Raw genomic sequence first — 15,298 nt, forward strand, 5'->3', positions numbered from 1 at the left:
CGCCCCTCCCCTGCCCCTGTGTCCGCTCACATGGTGGAGTTTGGATATTGCACCCAGCCCACCTCCTTGTACGCGGCAGTCACGTGGGTGTAGATGAGGCTCTTCACCTTGGTCCAGGCTCTCTGCACCTCTGGGGTGAAGTCGTTGGCATATTCTTCGGCGATGACCTCCAGCATGACGCCGGTAAAGAACTGGGGGAGAGGGAGACAGGAAAGGGTTGCTAGATTCTCCAGGAAACAAGGGGAGAGGGGAGGTGGTCAGGGGCCACTGGGGCAGCTCCTTTTCCAAAGCAACCCTGCTGCTGAGTTCAGGGGGCTTCTGCCATCTTGCTGAGCCTGTCCATAGGGATACTTTACCCTGCTTTGCACTACCCCCAGCCATTGCTCTGAGAGACTGACAGATGCTCATTGGGCTCTAGGAGATGTAAAGCCGTGTTATTAGCCCTGCCGTGCCAAGGGAGAAACTGAACCCCAGGCAGGTTGAGAGCTACGTTGTCTTGAGCCAGCTCATTTTAGGGGCCCCACTTTTTGGGTTCCCAACTAGAGACATACAAGGGCCGATTTTTTCCAAAGAGTTCTGCACGGCAGGTATTGGGCTGGTTGGAAAATCGGGTCACAAGTGTCACAGTGGGAGTTGCTGGGTACTAGGCACTTTGAAATCTGTCCTGTAGTGTCTGCTTTTCAGAGGTGTTAACCGCCCACAGCTCCCACTCCCTTCCTGAGTCAGTGCTACTGAAAATCAGTACTGAGGTCCCAGGTATCTCACACTGCCTGCCCACAGGTGCCCAGAAGGAGGGGCCACATTTGAAAAGTTTGGCCTAAGTGTCTTGCCTGAGGCCACAAGTCGTCGAGGGACAGAACCCTGGCGTCCTGCCTCCCACGCCTCTGCTCTAACGGCACAGCTGCTGAGCTCTGGACAGGTGCCCTCTCTAGGTGCTCGGCAACTTCCTCTCCTTTCTGATTCTCCAGGTGTGGCAGAGGAGAACGCTGGCTGGCTGCCCACGGACATAGTGTCCTAGAGGTAGGAGTTGCCTGCCCTGAGTCACCTCATCCTCTTTGCTCTGCAGTGCTGCTTTCTGACACGCTTGGCCGTGCGGGGGCAGAGGGGCTTTCCCCTACTTTCCAGGGTCTTTATCCTGTTCCCGCAGTGGAGCGCTAGCTATTGGTAGGGGGAGGAAACCCTTCACCTCCACCAGAAGCTGTGGGAGAAGGAGTTCCCTGCATCTTCCTTGTGGGGGGAAAGGCAGGTTTCCGAGGGCTGGGACAGCTTGGTACCTCACTGCTATGGCCAATAAAACAGCTGTAGGTGACCCGGTCCAGAGGTAGGCCCTCGTCTGCTTTCTCTCTCCCACAATCTACCCCTCCTAGTTTCATGATGAAAACGCAATCTCTGATCCACTGATGGGTTCTGATGCCCGTGGCCGGGGGAGGTGGCCCATGGCGGCGAGTCTCCCAGGGCTGTAGGCCACAGCCCATTTCAATTCGACCTCATGGACTCAGAGGTGGGCTTTTTCCCCCTGAGGTTCATCTTTAAAACCATCATGTGAGAGCAGTACTGTGTCTTGGCGCCGTGTGGCACAGAGGTGGTGGTGGCCCCTGGAGGAAGCTGGAAAGGAATTCCCTTCCCCCCCCCCCCCATCATGGCAGGAGCGTGGCCGTTGCCTGCGAGCTACATTTCAGGGGAGGACGCGGAGGCTGCACTGACATTAACCAGCTGATTGCCCCGTTTGCTAACCCATTGGCCATTTCCATCCCAAGGCAGGTCAACGCCCAGCAAAGGAGAAAACCCTCAAACCAGGATCCCAGCTCTTTTCCCCTCTTCTTTGTCTCATTGGCTTGCAGCCCCATTGCCCCTTCCATTTGACACACTTCCTCGCACTATAACAGCCCTCCCCTGCACTCCCCCCCCCCCCAGAAGCACCAAAATAGGCCCCTACTGTTGGCAAGCCCATGCCTTACTATACAGCTTCTGGGGTGCAGCCTGTGAAGTCCTCATCCCTCCCCTCACTCTCTTGCTGCCTGTCGGTGTCACCTGCCCCTTGGCTGCTAAGGGGAGCGAGAGAAAACTCCCAGCTGAGCGAGTAAGGAGAGGAGGTGAGCAGGGAGGGAACTTGCTGACTTGTAGCACCGACTCCAGCAGTGCCAGCAGACCCTATCTGGTACAGCACCCCCTTCAGGATACCCAGGAAACTGACTACTCCTGATGTAAAAATCCATAGGACTGGCCAGTATCCTGGGGGCTAGAATAAACCAGTGTATTCCCATCGTCTCTTGCCAGCACCCATTTATCAGTGTGGGCCTTATCCCCTCCCTCCCTTTCCCTCTAACGTCACAGAGACTTCCGTTCTGGTCCTTTACCTTGAAGTAGACAGGCTCCACTTTGTGCTTGAGGGCATGGGCCTTGCCCACCAGGGCCAGAACAGATGAGACCTTTTCGGAGTCGTTGATGTTCTCCACTACAGTGTTAACAGCGCCCATGACCCGCCGGGCATGCTTGCGCAGCTGTGGGGTCCTCTCCATCTCCAGGGGGTCCTCCATGTGCTTGAATTGACTGAAGTACTGCTTGGCAGACGGGAATTTGACAAAAAACCTGCACAGTGCAGTTGGGAGAGAAGGAGAGGGAAAGAGAGAGAAGCCACGTGAATTTCAGTGAGAGGTGAAGTAGCTTAGGGCAATGGTTCTCAACCGGGGGTGCACATACCCCTGGGGTATGCAGAGGTCTTCCGGGAGTACATCAACTCATCTAGATATTTCCCTAGTTTTACAACAGGTACATAAAAAGCACTAGCGAAGACAGTACAAACTCAAATTCCATACAGACCATGACTTGTTTATACTGCTCTATAGACTATACACTGAAATGTAAGAACAATATTTATATTCCAATTGATTTATTTTATAATTACATGGTAAAAATGAGAAAGTGAGCAATTTATCAGTAATAGTGGGCTGTGACACTTTTGTATTTTTATGTCTGATTTTGTAAGCAAGTAATTTTTAAGTGAGGTGAAACTTGGGTGTACGCAAGACAAATCAGACTCCTGAAAGGGGTACAGTAGTCTGGAAAGATTGAGAGCCCCTGGCCAGGAGGCTAGAGCAAAGCCAGTGAGGCAAGAGAGCTTGGATCTATTCCCAGTTGTGCCACATATCACTGTGTGACCTCATGGCTTGCAGTGGTGTGGGGTTTCGTTAGTCCTGAGCATCTGCCTCTCCCAGGAATTCAGTGGGGGCAGTGGTGCGTGGCCCATCTGCAAACCATGTTCTGGGAGCTTTCCCAACTATAACAGGGGCCTGTCAGTAAATACTCACCTGCCTAGCAGAGTGTCGGAGGTGGGAGGGCTGAATTTGTGATTGTCATTATTATATTGCTGTGGCTAATGGCCCCCTGGTGCTGGGCACCGGCTGCACACAGCACGAAAGATTTTTCCTGCCCCACACAACTTGCAATCTGATATTTGCAAAGCCCTTCTCCCATCTGTGCAGAGCCCCCGGCAGACGGGTCTCAAAGCGGTAGCCGTGTTAGTCTGTATCAGCAAAAAGAACGAGGAGTACTTGCCCCTGCACGTCCACACAAATTGAATAATTCTGCCCTTGGCCACCCCCGTGATTCCCCTGAGTTTTCACAGGGGGAACCAGGGGCAGCACTTGGCCCAGAGAATCCAGCCGGGGTTCACAATGGGAAGTCAAATCAGTCCTCAGAACGTTCCTGCTGGGGGCGGTGCTGAGCCCTGGGGCATCCAAGGGCTGTTGGGTCTCCAATGTGCCGATCCTAGGTTACTGCACCCTACAGGGATGTCTTCTTCATCCCGTGTTGGAGAGTGGAGTGGTCCCGGGGCCAACCCTCTTTCCCCGACCCCAGGAAAGGGGTACAGGAGACCCTCAAATCTGATGGGATTAAAGCCATGGGACAAATTAATCACATCTGAAATGAAAGGAGTTGTGGTTGAATTGGCCACGCGGAGCTAAAACCTCGATTCCCTCTCCATTCCCCAGTAGGAAAAGAGCTGGGGAGGGGGAGTCGGTGTGTCTTTGCTGTGCTTATTTAAGAGTCTCACACACTCCTCCAGTTTGCTGGGGCTGCCCCAGCCCCTCATAGAAAGGGCAGCTCTGCTCTGTGCTGCTAACAGGTGCCAGTTTGCCTGGGGCAGGACCCCCAGGGCGCAAATCTGAAATGCTGCGAGTGAAAGGGAAGCTTTTGCTGAGCTCTGAGTCCACTTGCCGTGTGCACAGGGGGTCCCGCTCCAAGCTGAGGGAAGGTGAAGGCTCTGTTATGCTAGGCTAGTGAATCGATACACCACTTGGTAACAGAGGCAGAAGCATAGGGTGGGAGGAGAGAGAGAGAGAGTGTGTGTGTGTGTAGGAGCCTACATCTTAAAAATCTCTGCTGAGTTACTTAATCCCTGCATGAGAGGTGCGATTCTGCTGTCACGTGCAGCGGGGCACCTCCATCAGACTGGAACTCCATTGAGTTCAGTGAAATTGCTCCAGATTTACACCAGGGGGAGCGAGATCAGGATTCAGTCCATCCTCTCCACTCCGAACATCCGAAGGTTTGAGCAGCTGGGCTCTCTCTGCGTCCTTATGTGTGTACATTAGACTGGCTGGGAGCCAGCGTAGGCTGTTCAGGAGCTGGTAGACTCAGCTCCCAGGGCTGTCCCCTGATGTCTTCTTTGTCCACAGTTCCAGAAAAACACCTCCCTCCTGCCATCTGCCTCCTCCCTTCTTCCAGGCTGGTGCAACCCCTCTCCCCCCTCACACGCTCTGCACCGCCCCAGGCCAATGCACACACCACCTCCAGGGCCAGGTGGGGGTCATCTTCTGTGCGCGCCAGCCCATGGGCAATTGCAATACGAGGAGCAGGCTCTCATTTGCCACCTCATTGTCCTCTCCCCACCCCCCTCCACTGGCTCCCGGAGGATCCGGGGGGCTGCCAAGTCAGCAGCGAATGGAACGTACATCGCTTCTGTTGCTTCCCTCAGGCATCTGGGATTCATCAGTGGGCCCAAAATAGGTTTCGATGTGTGAAGAGTGAGCAGCAGGGGGGAGGAGGGAAGGTGTGGGGGGGAGGCGTCGGTTTGAAAATCAGAGAGGGAGCCACGAACAAGCTCCTCGGATTCTTTTTTAACCTCTGCCGGCAGAAGCTTGAAGCGGCTCCTCCTGGCGCGTCTGCTCCCTGCCAGAGGAAATCAGTTTTCCGAACCCCAGGTCTCACCATCCCACCTCTCTTAGCCAATCTCCGTCCGTTCACAGCTGTCCAGGAGAGACTGGGCCTGAGAAAGGGCTTTGGAGTGGAATACGCAGGTGCCAGGGCCTGGGAACTACGCCTTGTGGTCCCCTGCCTCCTTCTGACCGAGCATTAGTGAGATCTCTGAGTCTCATTAGGCCAGGGCGGCTCTGGCTGGGGAGAAGCAGCAGGCTAGGTTATTGTTATATTGGTATATATACATGGAAGCATCACTATTAATGTTCCCCTTTTCCCCGAGTTCCCAGGATTCAGCCTAGAATGTCTCCCAGCAGAAGGACAGACATTCCCCCTCCATAGCAATAGGATTTCTTTTGTTATCCTTGACAGGTTTCAGAGGGGTAGCCATGTTAGTCCGAATCAGCAAAAACGAGGCATCCTTGTGGCACCTTAGAGACTAATTTCACCCCAAGCCCTTGTCTCTAAGCCTGGATACTTGCTGGCTGTATTATTCTGAAGTTCTTTCTCTCCCCCCAATCGCTCTTCCTTCCCCTGACCGCGCTGTCACAGGCGATAAGAAAGGCGACAACATTCAGCATAAAAAACGGAGCCAACAGGAAAGGATCATTCCCAATATCAATATCTAGAGGTCCTTCCCATTGACAGCGCTGGTCTTCTGGGTGCCCATATAAGCAGATCTCTCCTCCTCGTGGGCTGTGGGGCAAGAGGAACTTTAGCCTGTGTGAGTGCTAATGGCACCATCCTCTCTAGGGTTAGAGTCTCACCCATTGTGGCAAGCTGTAATATCGGAGGATCTGCCCTTCTCAACACTGCTGTCATGCTGCCCAGCTAACAAGGAGCTCTGGTCCCCTCAGCGGTGACCACCTCTGTACAGGGATGAATTAGGGGAATTCAGACTCAGAGACGGGGTAGAGGGGAGCAGCAACCAGAAGAACAGGTGACCTGGCATGTTGGATGAAAACCATCTATCCTAAAATGTGTGTCCCACTCAAAGCACATAAGGTCTGATTCTCCTCTCACTCACGCCAATATAACTCAAGATGACCCCCCTGGAAATTGGTGAAGTCACACCAGTGTAACACTGATTAAGTGAGAGGAGAACCAGGCGCGTGAAGTCCAATAGAGAGCTTGTAGGGAATCTAGTAGATTAGTAGGGCTGGATTCCTGTCTGGTATAAATCCATTGAATCCAGAGATCAATTTGCCTCGTAGAGCTTTTGCCTACTGTGGGGAAGCTGGTGGGACTTAGCTAAGGGCTGGTTTACAGCTCTAGAGAATTCCATATGTTCTGGGTGGGGGTGGGAATAAGCCTGTGATAAGAGGCTGGAGGCATTTATGTTTGAGATGAGGCAAGCAGCTCCAACCGGGGGTGCTGCCGCAGAGCACATGCCAGATGTCCTGCATTTTGCTTCTGCTCTTAGGTACTTGGGAAGCATTACTTGCTCTGAATGCAAAAATGGTGTCTGGGAAAGAGGCTAAGGGGGTAGAAAGGAACCGCCACAATGTGTATCATAACTAGGAAATCAGAACTTCCCCTCTGGCAAAGTGAAGGATAGAAAAAGATCAACCTAACCCCCACTGTAGATGCAGCTAAGTGGATGGAAGAATTTTTCCGTTGACCTAGCTACTGCCTCTCAGAAAGGTGGATTAACTAAATCAATGGGAAAACCCCTTCCGTCAATGTAGGACGCATCTACACTACAGTGCCACAGTTGTGCTAATGTAGCGTAGACATGGCCTATGTGACTCACACAGGAAGTCTGTGACAAGACAAGGAACTGAAGTCAGGTCTCCTGAATTGCAAGCTCGTACCCTCAGCACTGGACCATCCTTGTTTCTGGGTGAATCAAGCTGGGCATTCAAAATTGAAACTTTTGGCCTATATCCAGAAGAAAAACACTAGTGTTAAATTCAAGAAAGGCATATTAAATAAAAGTTCACTTGACTCTCAAGAAATGTTTTTAAAAAGCAGTTCATCTGTAGTTGTTAATTAACTTAGAAGTTTAATTTATCATTTTGATAAAGGACAAACAAAAGCAGAGAGTGGAGGAAGAGAAAAAAATAACACATTCTGATGAATAGGGAATTTTTTTCTGTCTGTTGCATCTTTGTCTGTAGTTCAAACCTCTTAGTATCTGGAATATTGTTTTCTGATTCATCCAAGATCATTACAAATCTAATATTTACTGTTGCATATGCAAAATGACGATTGATACAAAACAGATGCCTGAATACCGATTTCATTAAATTCCTTGTAAGTGATTCGATTCCGCGCCCCCTAATTTGTATTGCATGAGCTACATCTGGACAAAATGGACAGGATGTCCTAAGTGTCATTTTTTTCCTTCTTCCCCTTTAACCATTTTAGGTACACGACCTTTATCAGCAGCAGAACCAAAGGAAATAATTAAAGCACAAGATGGCTGCAGGCATTGGGAATCTGCTCTTTGTTCTCATTTGTTTGGAATCTGAAATATGTTGGAGGAGGAGTGAATTTTCGATATAATATTTGATTGAGTAAAGTATTTAGAAGGCGCTTTCCCTTCCAGTAATTACAATACTCACTAGTTTACCAGTGGGAGAGTTGTTTTCTGAAGTTTCAGTTCTTCTAGGGAAAAGCGTATTTTCTTGAATCCATGAATTTGTTACAGCTCTGAGCTACGGTCTGATATCCCTACTCACACAGAGTAGAATGTACTCAACAAGTAGCCCTGTTGTAATCAGTGGGGCAACTTGCAGTGGAAGGTAGTGGAGAAAGGATGGTCCAGTAATTGGGGCGATAGCCTGGGATTTTGGCGAGCCCAGTTCAAGTCCCTTGCTTTGTCACAGCCCTTGAGCAGGGGCTGCATTTACTAAGGTATTTAGGAACCTAGTGGGGCTTACAAAAATGCCTATGTAAGTCAACAGGAGTTAGTTGTAAATCCCCACTTGGCTTCCTTAGCGAGGTGCCTAAATGCTTTGTAAATCTGGCTCTCTGTGCCTCAGGTTCCCAACTATTTACTAGGCACAATGTTGCTGTCCCTCCCAGGGGTGCTGCAAGCATGAATACATGAAAGACTGTGAGGTGGTCAAACACTACGGTGATGGGCGCCTGCCTCCCCTGCTACTCAACAGGAGCAGTTATCAGAGCTTGGCCCTTTAGGACTACCTAGTTGAGGTTGGACAATGTTGTGGTCTTTAGTTCGTATCTATCATTGACCTTAAAAAATGACCTACAAATGCCTGACTGTGAATTTGAATGAGTATCTGATTTATCCACATTCGTTTCGACAGCACCGAAGACCCAGCACATGTAATTTTACTGCTCTGAGGTCCCAACGCAGCAAGGCACATACGTGTGGGAGAGGGCTCAGGGCTGGGGAAGAGCGTTGGACTGCAGGGGGGTGAGGGCTCTGACAGGGGATGTGGACTCTGGGGTGGGGCCTGGGATGAGTGGTTTGGTGTGCAGGCTGCCCTGGGGCCACAGCGGGGAGAGAGGACTCCCCCAGCCCTCTCCCCCTGCAGCAGGCTGGGGCAGGCCACCTTCCCCCGCCATGACAGGTCTGTTTGGGACTAGGGCTGGGGAGAGGCTCCTCTCCCTGGCCGCAGCAGCTCCCAGGCTGGGGGTGAGCATCTCTCCTCACCTCTCCTGGCTGTGGCAGGTTCGGGGAAAGGCGCCTCTCCCCGCCACAGCCCTGAGCACCTGAGCACCTGCATGGCCCTTGATAGGCTGCTGCGTGGCCGCACAGCTTAGAGGGAACTTAGGACCCTGTCCCCCACCCTCGCACCCACCCATCCCCCTCAAGGCCCTGCCCCTGCGCCGCCTTTTCCCCTGAGGCCCTGCTCCCATGCCACCCTTTCCCCCGAAGACCCCGCCCCCTGCTCATTCCTCTCCACTCCTCCCCCATTGCTGGCCCTTATCGCCAGTAAAAAGTGGGAGGACCATGGCCCCTGCCCCTCCTTCCCCATTCCGGGGCCCCTGATTCAATTTCCCTATTTATAAAATGGGGATAATAGTGATCCCCTCCTCTGTAAAGTGCGTTGAGATTTACAGATGAAAAGAACCCCATAAGCACTGAGCATTAGAAGCCATTTGTTAAAGTTTCCTATGGGCCCCTGGGTGTTTTCTTCCTTGCTGCCCCAAGCAACCACATCAGGCACACCAAAAAATCCGTTATCTACAGCCAGGCATTCATACCACAGAATGTGCTCCAAAGAGAAAATGTGGTATACCCACCTACACACACTTAAAACTGCCTTCACTAAACAAGGACGCTCCACCAGAGAAGTAGATTGCATCATGGAAAGGACCACCCAGATATCCCAGGAGAACCTGCTATAATACAGAGAAAAAAAAAAGCCCCCTGACCACACACTCTTAGTTGTCACCTACCACCCCACACTGGAACCTATGTGGGGTATCATCAAACAATTACAACCCCTATTTGATGGGGTCCACATCCAGAAAGAAAGCTTCGCTGAACCCCCCCTTCTAGCCTTCAGACAACCCCCCAACCTCCCCAGGCTCTCATCAGACCAGGATCCACCAACTCAAAGCAGCACCAGACCCTGCCAGAACAACAGATGCAAAACCTGCAGACATCTCACTGCTACAATGATCAACACCCCCCCCAATACACCTTTCAAGATTCAGGGGTCCTACATATGCCTATCGCAACATGTGACATACCTCATCCAGCGCATCAAATGTCCCAATAACAACTGTGTGGGTGAAACCAGACATTCCCTACACTCAGAAAATTCACACACAAAAATAATAAAAAACAAAAACACTCTGTCCCCCGTGGGCAAACCCTTTTCCCAAAGGATCATTCCACGTGACCTTGCAATATTAGCCCTCAAAGGAAGCCTGCACCACACCTTCAAAAGATGAGCCGGGGGCTTAAATTCATAACGTTGCTAGCCACTAAAAATCATGGCGTGAACAGGGATACTGGTTCCATGGCTCATTACAATGATCTGTAACACCTGCCCTGCCTGCTAACCCTTAATGGTCCACTTCAGACCTCTTTTGCATAACATTCTAACCCTTATTGCTCACCCCATTTCAAGTGACTTCCGACAACGTGTCACCCTCGTTATGCTCAACTATCTGTCCCAACTTCTATTTAGCTCGGACACTGATTTCTTTCCCCACAGCTGAAGAACTCTCTGTATTTGAAAGTTTGTACCTTCCACTGAGGGAAGTTGCTCCAATAAAAGATATTACCTTAGCTTCCTTGTCTCTTTCATGTCCTGGGACCAACACAACTACAACAACACTGCAAACAACTAATTGTCTCACTCTTTATCTGGTGCTCTCCCCTGTTCTCTTAGTCTTAGACTGTAATCTGTTTGGGGCAGGGCCTTTCTTTTTGTTGCATGTGTGGAAAGTGCCTAGCACAAGGAGGGTGGGATCCCAGGCATTACAATAATTCATTAGTAGTGGGAATACATAATAAAATACAACAGATTTCCTTCAGCTGTGCCCTTTGTGAAGATGTGCACAGGCTAGCTTGTTTGGCGGTGCAAATATTTTTAATTGCTCTTCCCTAGACGTCACGCCCAACAAAACCCAGGCTGGATGAGTCGTAACACCACGAGTGGTGACAGCTGTAGGAAAGGGACATGCTACGGGGCTCACAGAGCTGCTCCCAGGACAAAGCGGCTACAAAAGTTGAAGCTAACAGCTAACTTACTGTTAGTATGCAGCTCACTGTGTGGTACCAACACTTCTCCCTCTGCCTTGCCAGTCTCAGGACCCAGGAGCAGCACTGGCGTCAAAGTGGCCCTATCTTGTGGGGTGCTGAGAACCCTCTACTCCCATTGCAGAGGACTCTCATCAGCACTGGGGATCAGGCCCAGCAAGGGGACAATTTTAAAGACCTCCTCTCTCCTCCTGCTCCATTCTGATTGCAGGGGCCAGAAAAGGCCACTCTCAAGGTCCAGGAGCAGCCACAAATATGGAGTCTCCCTTGAATGCAGGTGCAAATGTGTATCTGCACCAGGAGCACTCATACGGCCATCTTGAAAGCACTTTGTGGATCATCCGATCAAGGAGCGGAACCAATACCATGTGACTTTGGAGACGGCACATAGAGTAAATTACGGAACAGTTCCTGTTCAAAGCAATAGTTCGCCGTCCTCAATGCTTCACCTTTATACATGGCAGCAAATTAGTATGGGCTGGTCAGAAGCTGCTGCTGCTGTGAGTCTCAGACTAAGATGCTTCTTTGGAGACTGACTTCACCCCACTAAACATGCGTGCACAGAGATCTCAGCAAAGGGCCTCATCTTGCGGGCTGCTACCATGAGGCACTGAGAACCCTTCACCCATTCCAGACTTTGCAGAAACGCACTGTATGAGAAGAGAGACGCATAACTGAACCCGAGAAAGGACAAATCCTCAGAGGGAAGGTGAGGACGTTGTCACAGAAAGTGACCCAAAGTGATAATACTCAAAGTAAGATCCACTGAATGGTCTCAGATGCCAAAGTGGAGCTTGCCGGAGCTCCCAGCAATACTTCACGAAGCAAGCCTGGGACTAGTCTCCCAAGGGAAGAGGTTGGATATTTAAAAATGGACCAAGAAAAGCCTGATAAAATATCCTGCCCTGGCTGGAGAGGGGAAGGGAGTAGCTGGGATGACCTCATAAGTCTTCCTTGTTTCAAACGTCTCCGATTCTGTGAAAAGCAAAATCCAGTGGGGTGGATTGTCCCTCTCCCTCCCGCTTTGTCTTTTCATGGTCTCTGCCATCCCCCCAAGGGCAGCAAAATAAGGAACACCTAGCAACTGACGAGCCGCTTCCATCCCTTCCTCAGCATTACACCGCACTGTTGACCTTCTGCAGACAGCCGCCTGTCCTTAGTAATGTTGTTGTCTAGATTTCAGCAGCTCTGGCTTTGATTGATCAGAGGCTTTCTAAGAGGCGCGCCTCAAAGAGCAGAGGCCACCGCTGTGCTCTGAAGTAATTACCAGCCTCACAATGTGAAACCTGGTCATGTATAGTCATTTCGCCACCACAGGCAGCACATCCTGCTACACTGCATAATGGGCCTCGGCTTCACTCTGTCTTCATTAAAGCTGTGGGTATTGCCAGAGACCCAAACATCCCCTTGATGCATAAATCTAACTTTCCACTCAGTGCTCTGCAAGCTCTTAATTCTGACAGTATCTATTTTGGTTTTCTTGGCGGCACATGGCTCCTGCAGTGTCTTCTTGCAAAAGCCATTATAGCAATTACTTCAGTTCCGGGCATAAGTGATCTGGTCTCACGCTAAGAAACCCATATTCCTGTTTCCAAAAGTCTCACTGGAGCTATGGTTTCAGCTGGCACAGTTTAATTATTACTTGTACATTTCCAGTTGTTCAGTCCTCTCTCTCTCTGCGAACAGGGCTTGTCTGGGCTGGTTTTCACAAGCCATCAACACGCACCTCCATGCTGCCAGTGACACGGAGCTACAGCAACACAGCTCTGCAAATCATCCGACCAAAGGATGCCTCTTACTGCCTTTCCTGGGCTTGTCTCTTCCTCTTCTCAGCTCCCAGCCACGCAGCTGGCCTGCAGAGGTGCTCCCTGCCCTGGGAGGGGGCAAGCGAGACTGGGCAGGCAGCATCTAGCCCGGTCTCCCCAGCCCAGCTCCAGTGAGAAGCTCCCCAACCCAGAGGAGCAGGTGTCACCCGCAGAAGGCCTGATCCAAAGCCCATTGGCAGCAATGGAAAGACTCCCATTCATGCTAATGGCCTTGGGATCAGGCCCTGAGAGATTTCTGGGAGGAAGAGCAGTGGGTGAGGACCCACCTAAGGTCAGACCTTTGGCACTGATTCCCCACAACTCTCGGACAGCCATAGGTGGGAACTGTGGATGAAGGGTGATCATGCAGGAGAGTGCGGGCAGTGAGCTCTGGGCCCCAGCTGAGATGGAGCAAGGCAAGGATGCCAGGGTTTAGACAGAAAGGGGGGAGACGTTTGAGAAAGGCTAATAATGGGATAACAAATCAGGGGGGAGGTCTCCGGAAGGAAATCAAAATGAATGAAAGTTTCACGAGAAAGCCAGCAAGGGCAGCCATGACATTAACATAGTTAATGCTGTTACAAAGCAGAAAAATCGAGATTATGTTTTATGACAGAGGCCCCCACCAAACTCAGGATTCTGTTGTGCTAGGTGCTGTACAAAACAGCCCCTGCCCCAAGAGCTTACACTCTAAATAGACAGGGTAGAAGTAGTAGTCTTCCTATTGTAAGAGGGATTAAGGGACTTGTCCACAATAGTAAGGGAATCTGTTGCGGAGCCAGTTTTTGACCGCAGATCTCTTCAGGCTTAGTCTAGGGCCTGATCCACAAGGCTCTCCTGTTTCCCTAAAGAAAAGGTAAATGAAAAATAGACAATGGTTTTAAAATATAAAATGAAAGAAAGAATTGACTTGAACAAAAGAAAAATAGAAATAGTGTAGATAAGAGTTAATTATAAAATAAAATTATTATTAATGATTAGCTGCAAAGATTAAATAAAGAAATAACTAGGGTTCTTATCCTACAATTGAAATCCATTGGGGCTGAATGCAGGATAGAGCCCTGCATGCATATTTGCCATCACTTCATGTAGCTCAGCGGTTTGAGCATTGGCTTGCTAAACCGAGGGTTGTGAGTTCAATCCTTAAAGGGCCATTTAGGGATCTGGGGCAAAAATCTGTCTGGGGACTGGTCCTGCTTTGAACAAGTGGTTAGACTAGATGACCTTCTGAGGTCCTTTCCAACCCTGGTATTCTGTGATTATAATTGCCAGCACTGCCACCTCAGTTTGAGAGGCTGGCTCACACTTAATCAGCAAGAAAATATCTGAATGTGAAATTTTGCTTGTTTGCTATCTCTTAATTACTGTTTGTCTGCTTGGTCTATTTCAATTGTAAGATTTTGGAGGTAGGGACAGTCTCCTACCATGTGCCCCTCCTAACACAGGGTCAGACCCTGATCCTGAATGGAGCCTTGGGCAGTACTGCAGTATAATATTAAATAATTCATAGAATATCTGGTTGGAAGGGACCTTAGGAGGTCATCTAGTCTAACCCCCTGTTCAAAGGGGGCCAATCTGACAGATTTTTACCCCAGTTCCTTAAATGGCCCCCTCAAGGATTAAACTCACAACCCTGGGTTTAGCAGGCCAATGCACAAACTACTGAGCTATCCCTCTCCCCCAGTTATCCTAAACAGAAAGTAGTCTCCATGTTTCAGAGTGTAAGCTGTTCATTGCAGTGGTCAGGAAGGAATCTTGCCCTCTGTGACAATTTAGGGAGTTTGTCTGTACAACTTATGAATTCTGGCTGATACTGGGAAGTTGTTCTTATGAAAACTGCTGTATCATGGACTGCCTCTATGTCTGTGTTTATCCGCTCTGGGCTGACGGGGCCTGTAGCATGAACATCCCAGACTAGATACAATGGACAATAGTTAACCGTAGCCACTGTACTCTGACCCGTGAATAGATATGCTAAGAAGGTTTACTGGAGCAGGGAGGAGCCACTCCTCCTGTTTGTCGGTAGGGGGCTGGGGTTTCAAAGTCAAAATTCTCAGCAGCAGGCCAAAGGAACCAGGTGTTGGTGGTGGGACATATAAACTTGAAGGAAAGCCTCACAGGAAGCTTTGGGGCAGAAGAGGGGAGAAGAGACTGGCAGGCTTTTGTAGTGGGGACCCAGTTTAGCTGCAAGACTGAGCAAAGTCAAAGCAGGCGGAGGGGGTGGGGCAGAGGGCTCCATGGTTGAGAAGCCAGGCACTGCAGCAGAAGGACACTGGCCACCCCCGGAAGACTCTGACCCCCGCCCAAAGAATGCTCTGGGGCGGTGAGAAAAGCGAGGCAGGGACATGTGTGTAGGTTTTATGATTTTTGTTTAGATCTGTGCATTTCGCAGAAAGAGCTCTGGTGCCTTAGAATCCCGCACGGAGTCTGTCTGTGGGTTACGTGCGACAGCTCTCGTGTGCCCCTTGCAGAGCTAACCGTGGACCCAGGACACCCGCACAGGTGGACTTCTGGGAGACGGTGTGTTTAAGCTACGGGAGGAAGAGTGGGGAGTGGGTGTGGGCCCGGGGCAGTGCCTGGACTCTCTTCAGGCTCTGGAGGTTTA

The 15,298-nt window shown here is 50.4% G+C and overlaps 1 protein-coding gene across 2 annotated transcripts in view; it reads right to left on the reverse strand.

The window, feature by feature from the left end:
* Positions 1–15,298, reverse strand: part of CYGB (cytoglobin) — a 53,107-nt gene that overhangs the window by 27,332 nt on the left and 10,477 nt on the right. The window contains exons 2-3 of one of the 2 annotated variants that reach the window (XM_054047559.1): positions 2,358–2,589; positions 63–191 (exon numbers count right to left, since the gene is read on the reverse strand). In XM_054047559.1, the coding sequence (XP_053903534.1) occupies positions 63–191; positions 2,358–2,589 (361 nt within the window). Of the gene's footprint in view, positions 1–30; positions 192–2,357; positions 2,590–15,298 lie in introns of both variants that reach the window. The other variant, XM_054047558.1, reaches the window with a different exon arrangement.

The sequence above is a fragment of the Malaclemys terrapin genome, chromosome 13, assembly GCF_027887155.1.
Source record: "Malaclemys terrapin pileata isolate rMalTer1 chromosome 13, rMalTer1.hap1, whole genome shotgun sequence".
Classification (NCBI taxonomy): Eukaryota; Metazoa; Chordata; order Testudines; family Emydidae; genus Malaclemys; species Malaclemys terrapin.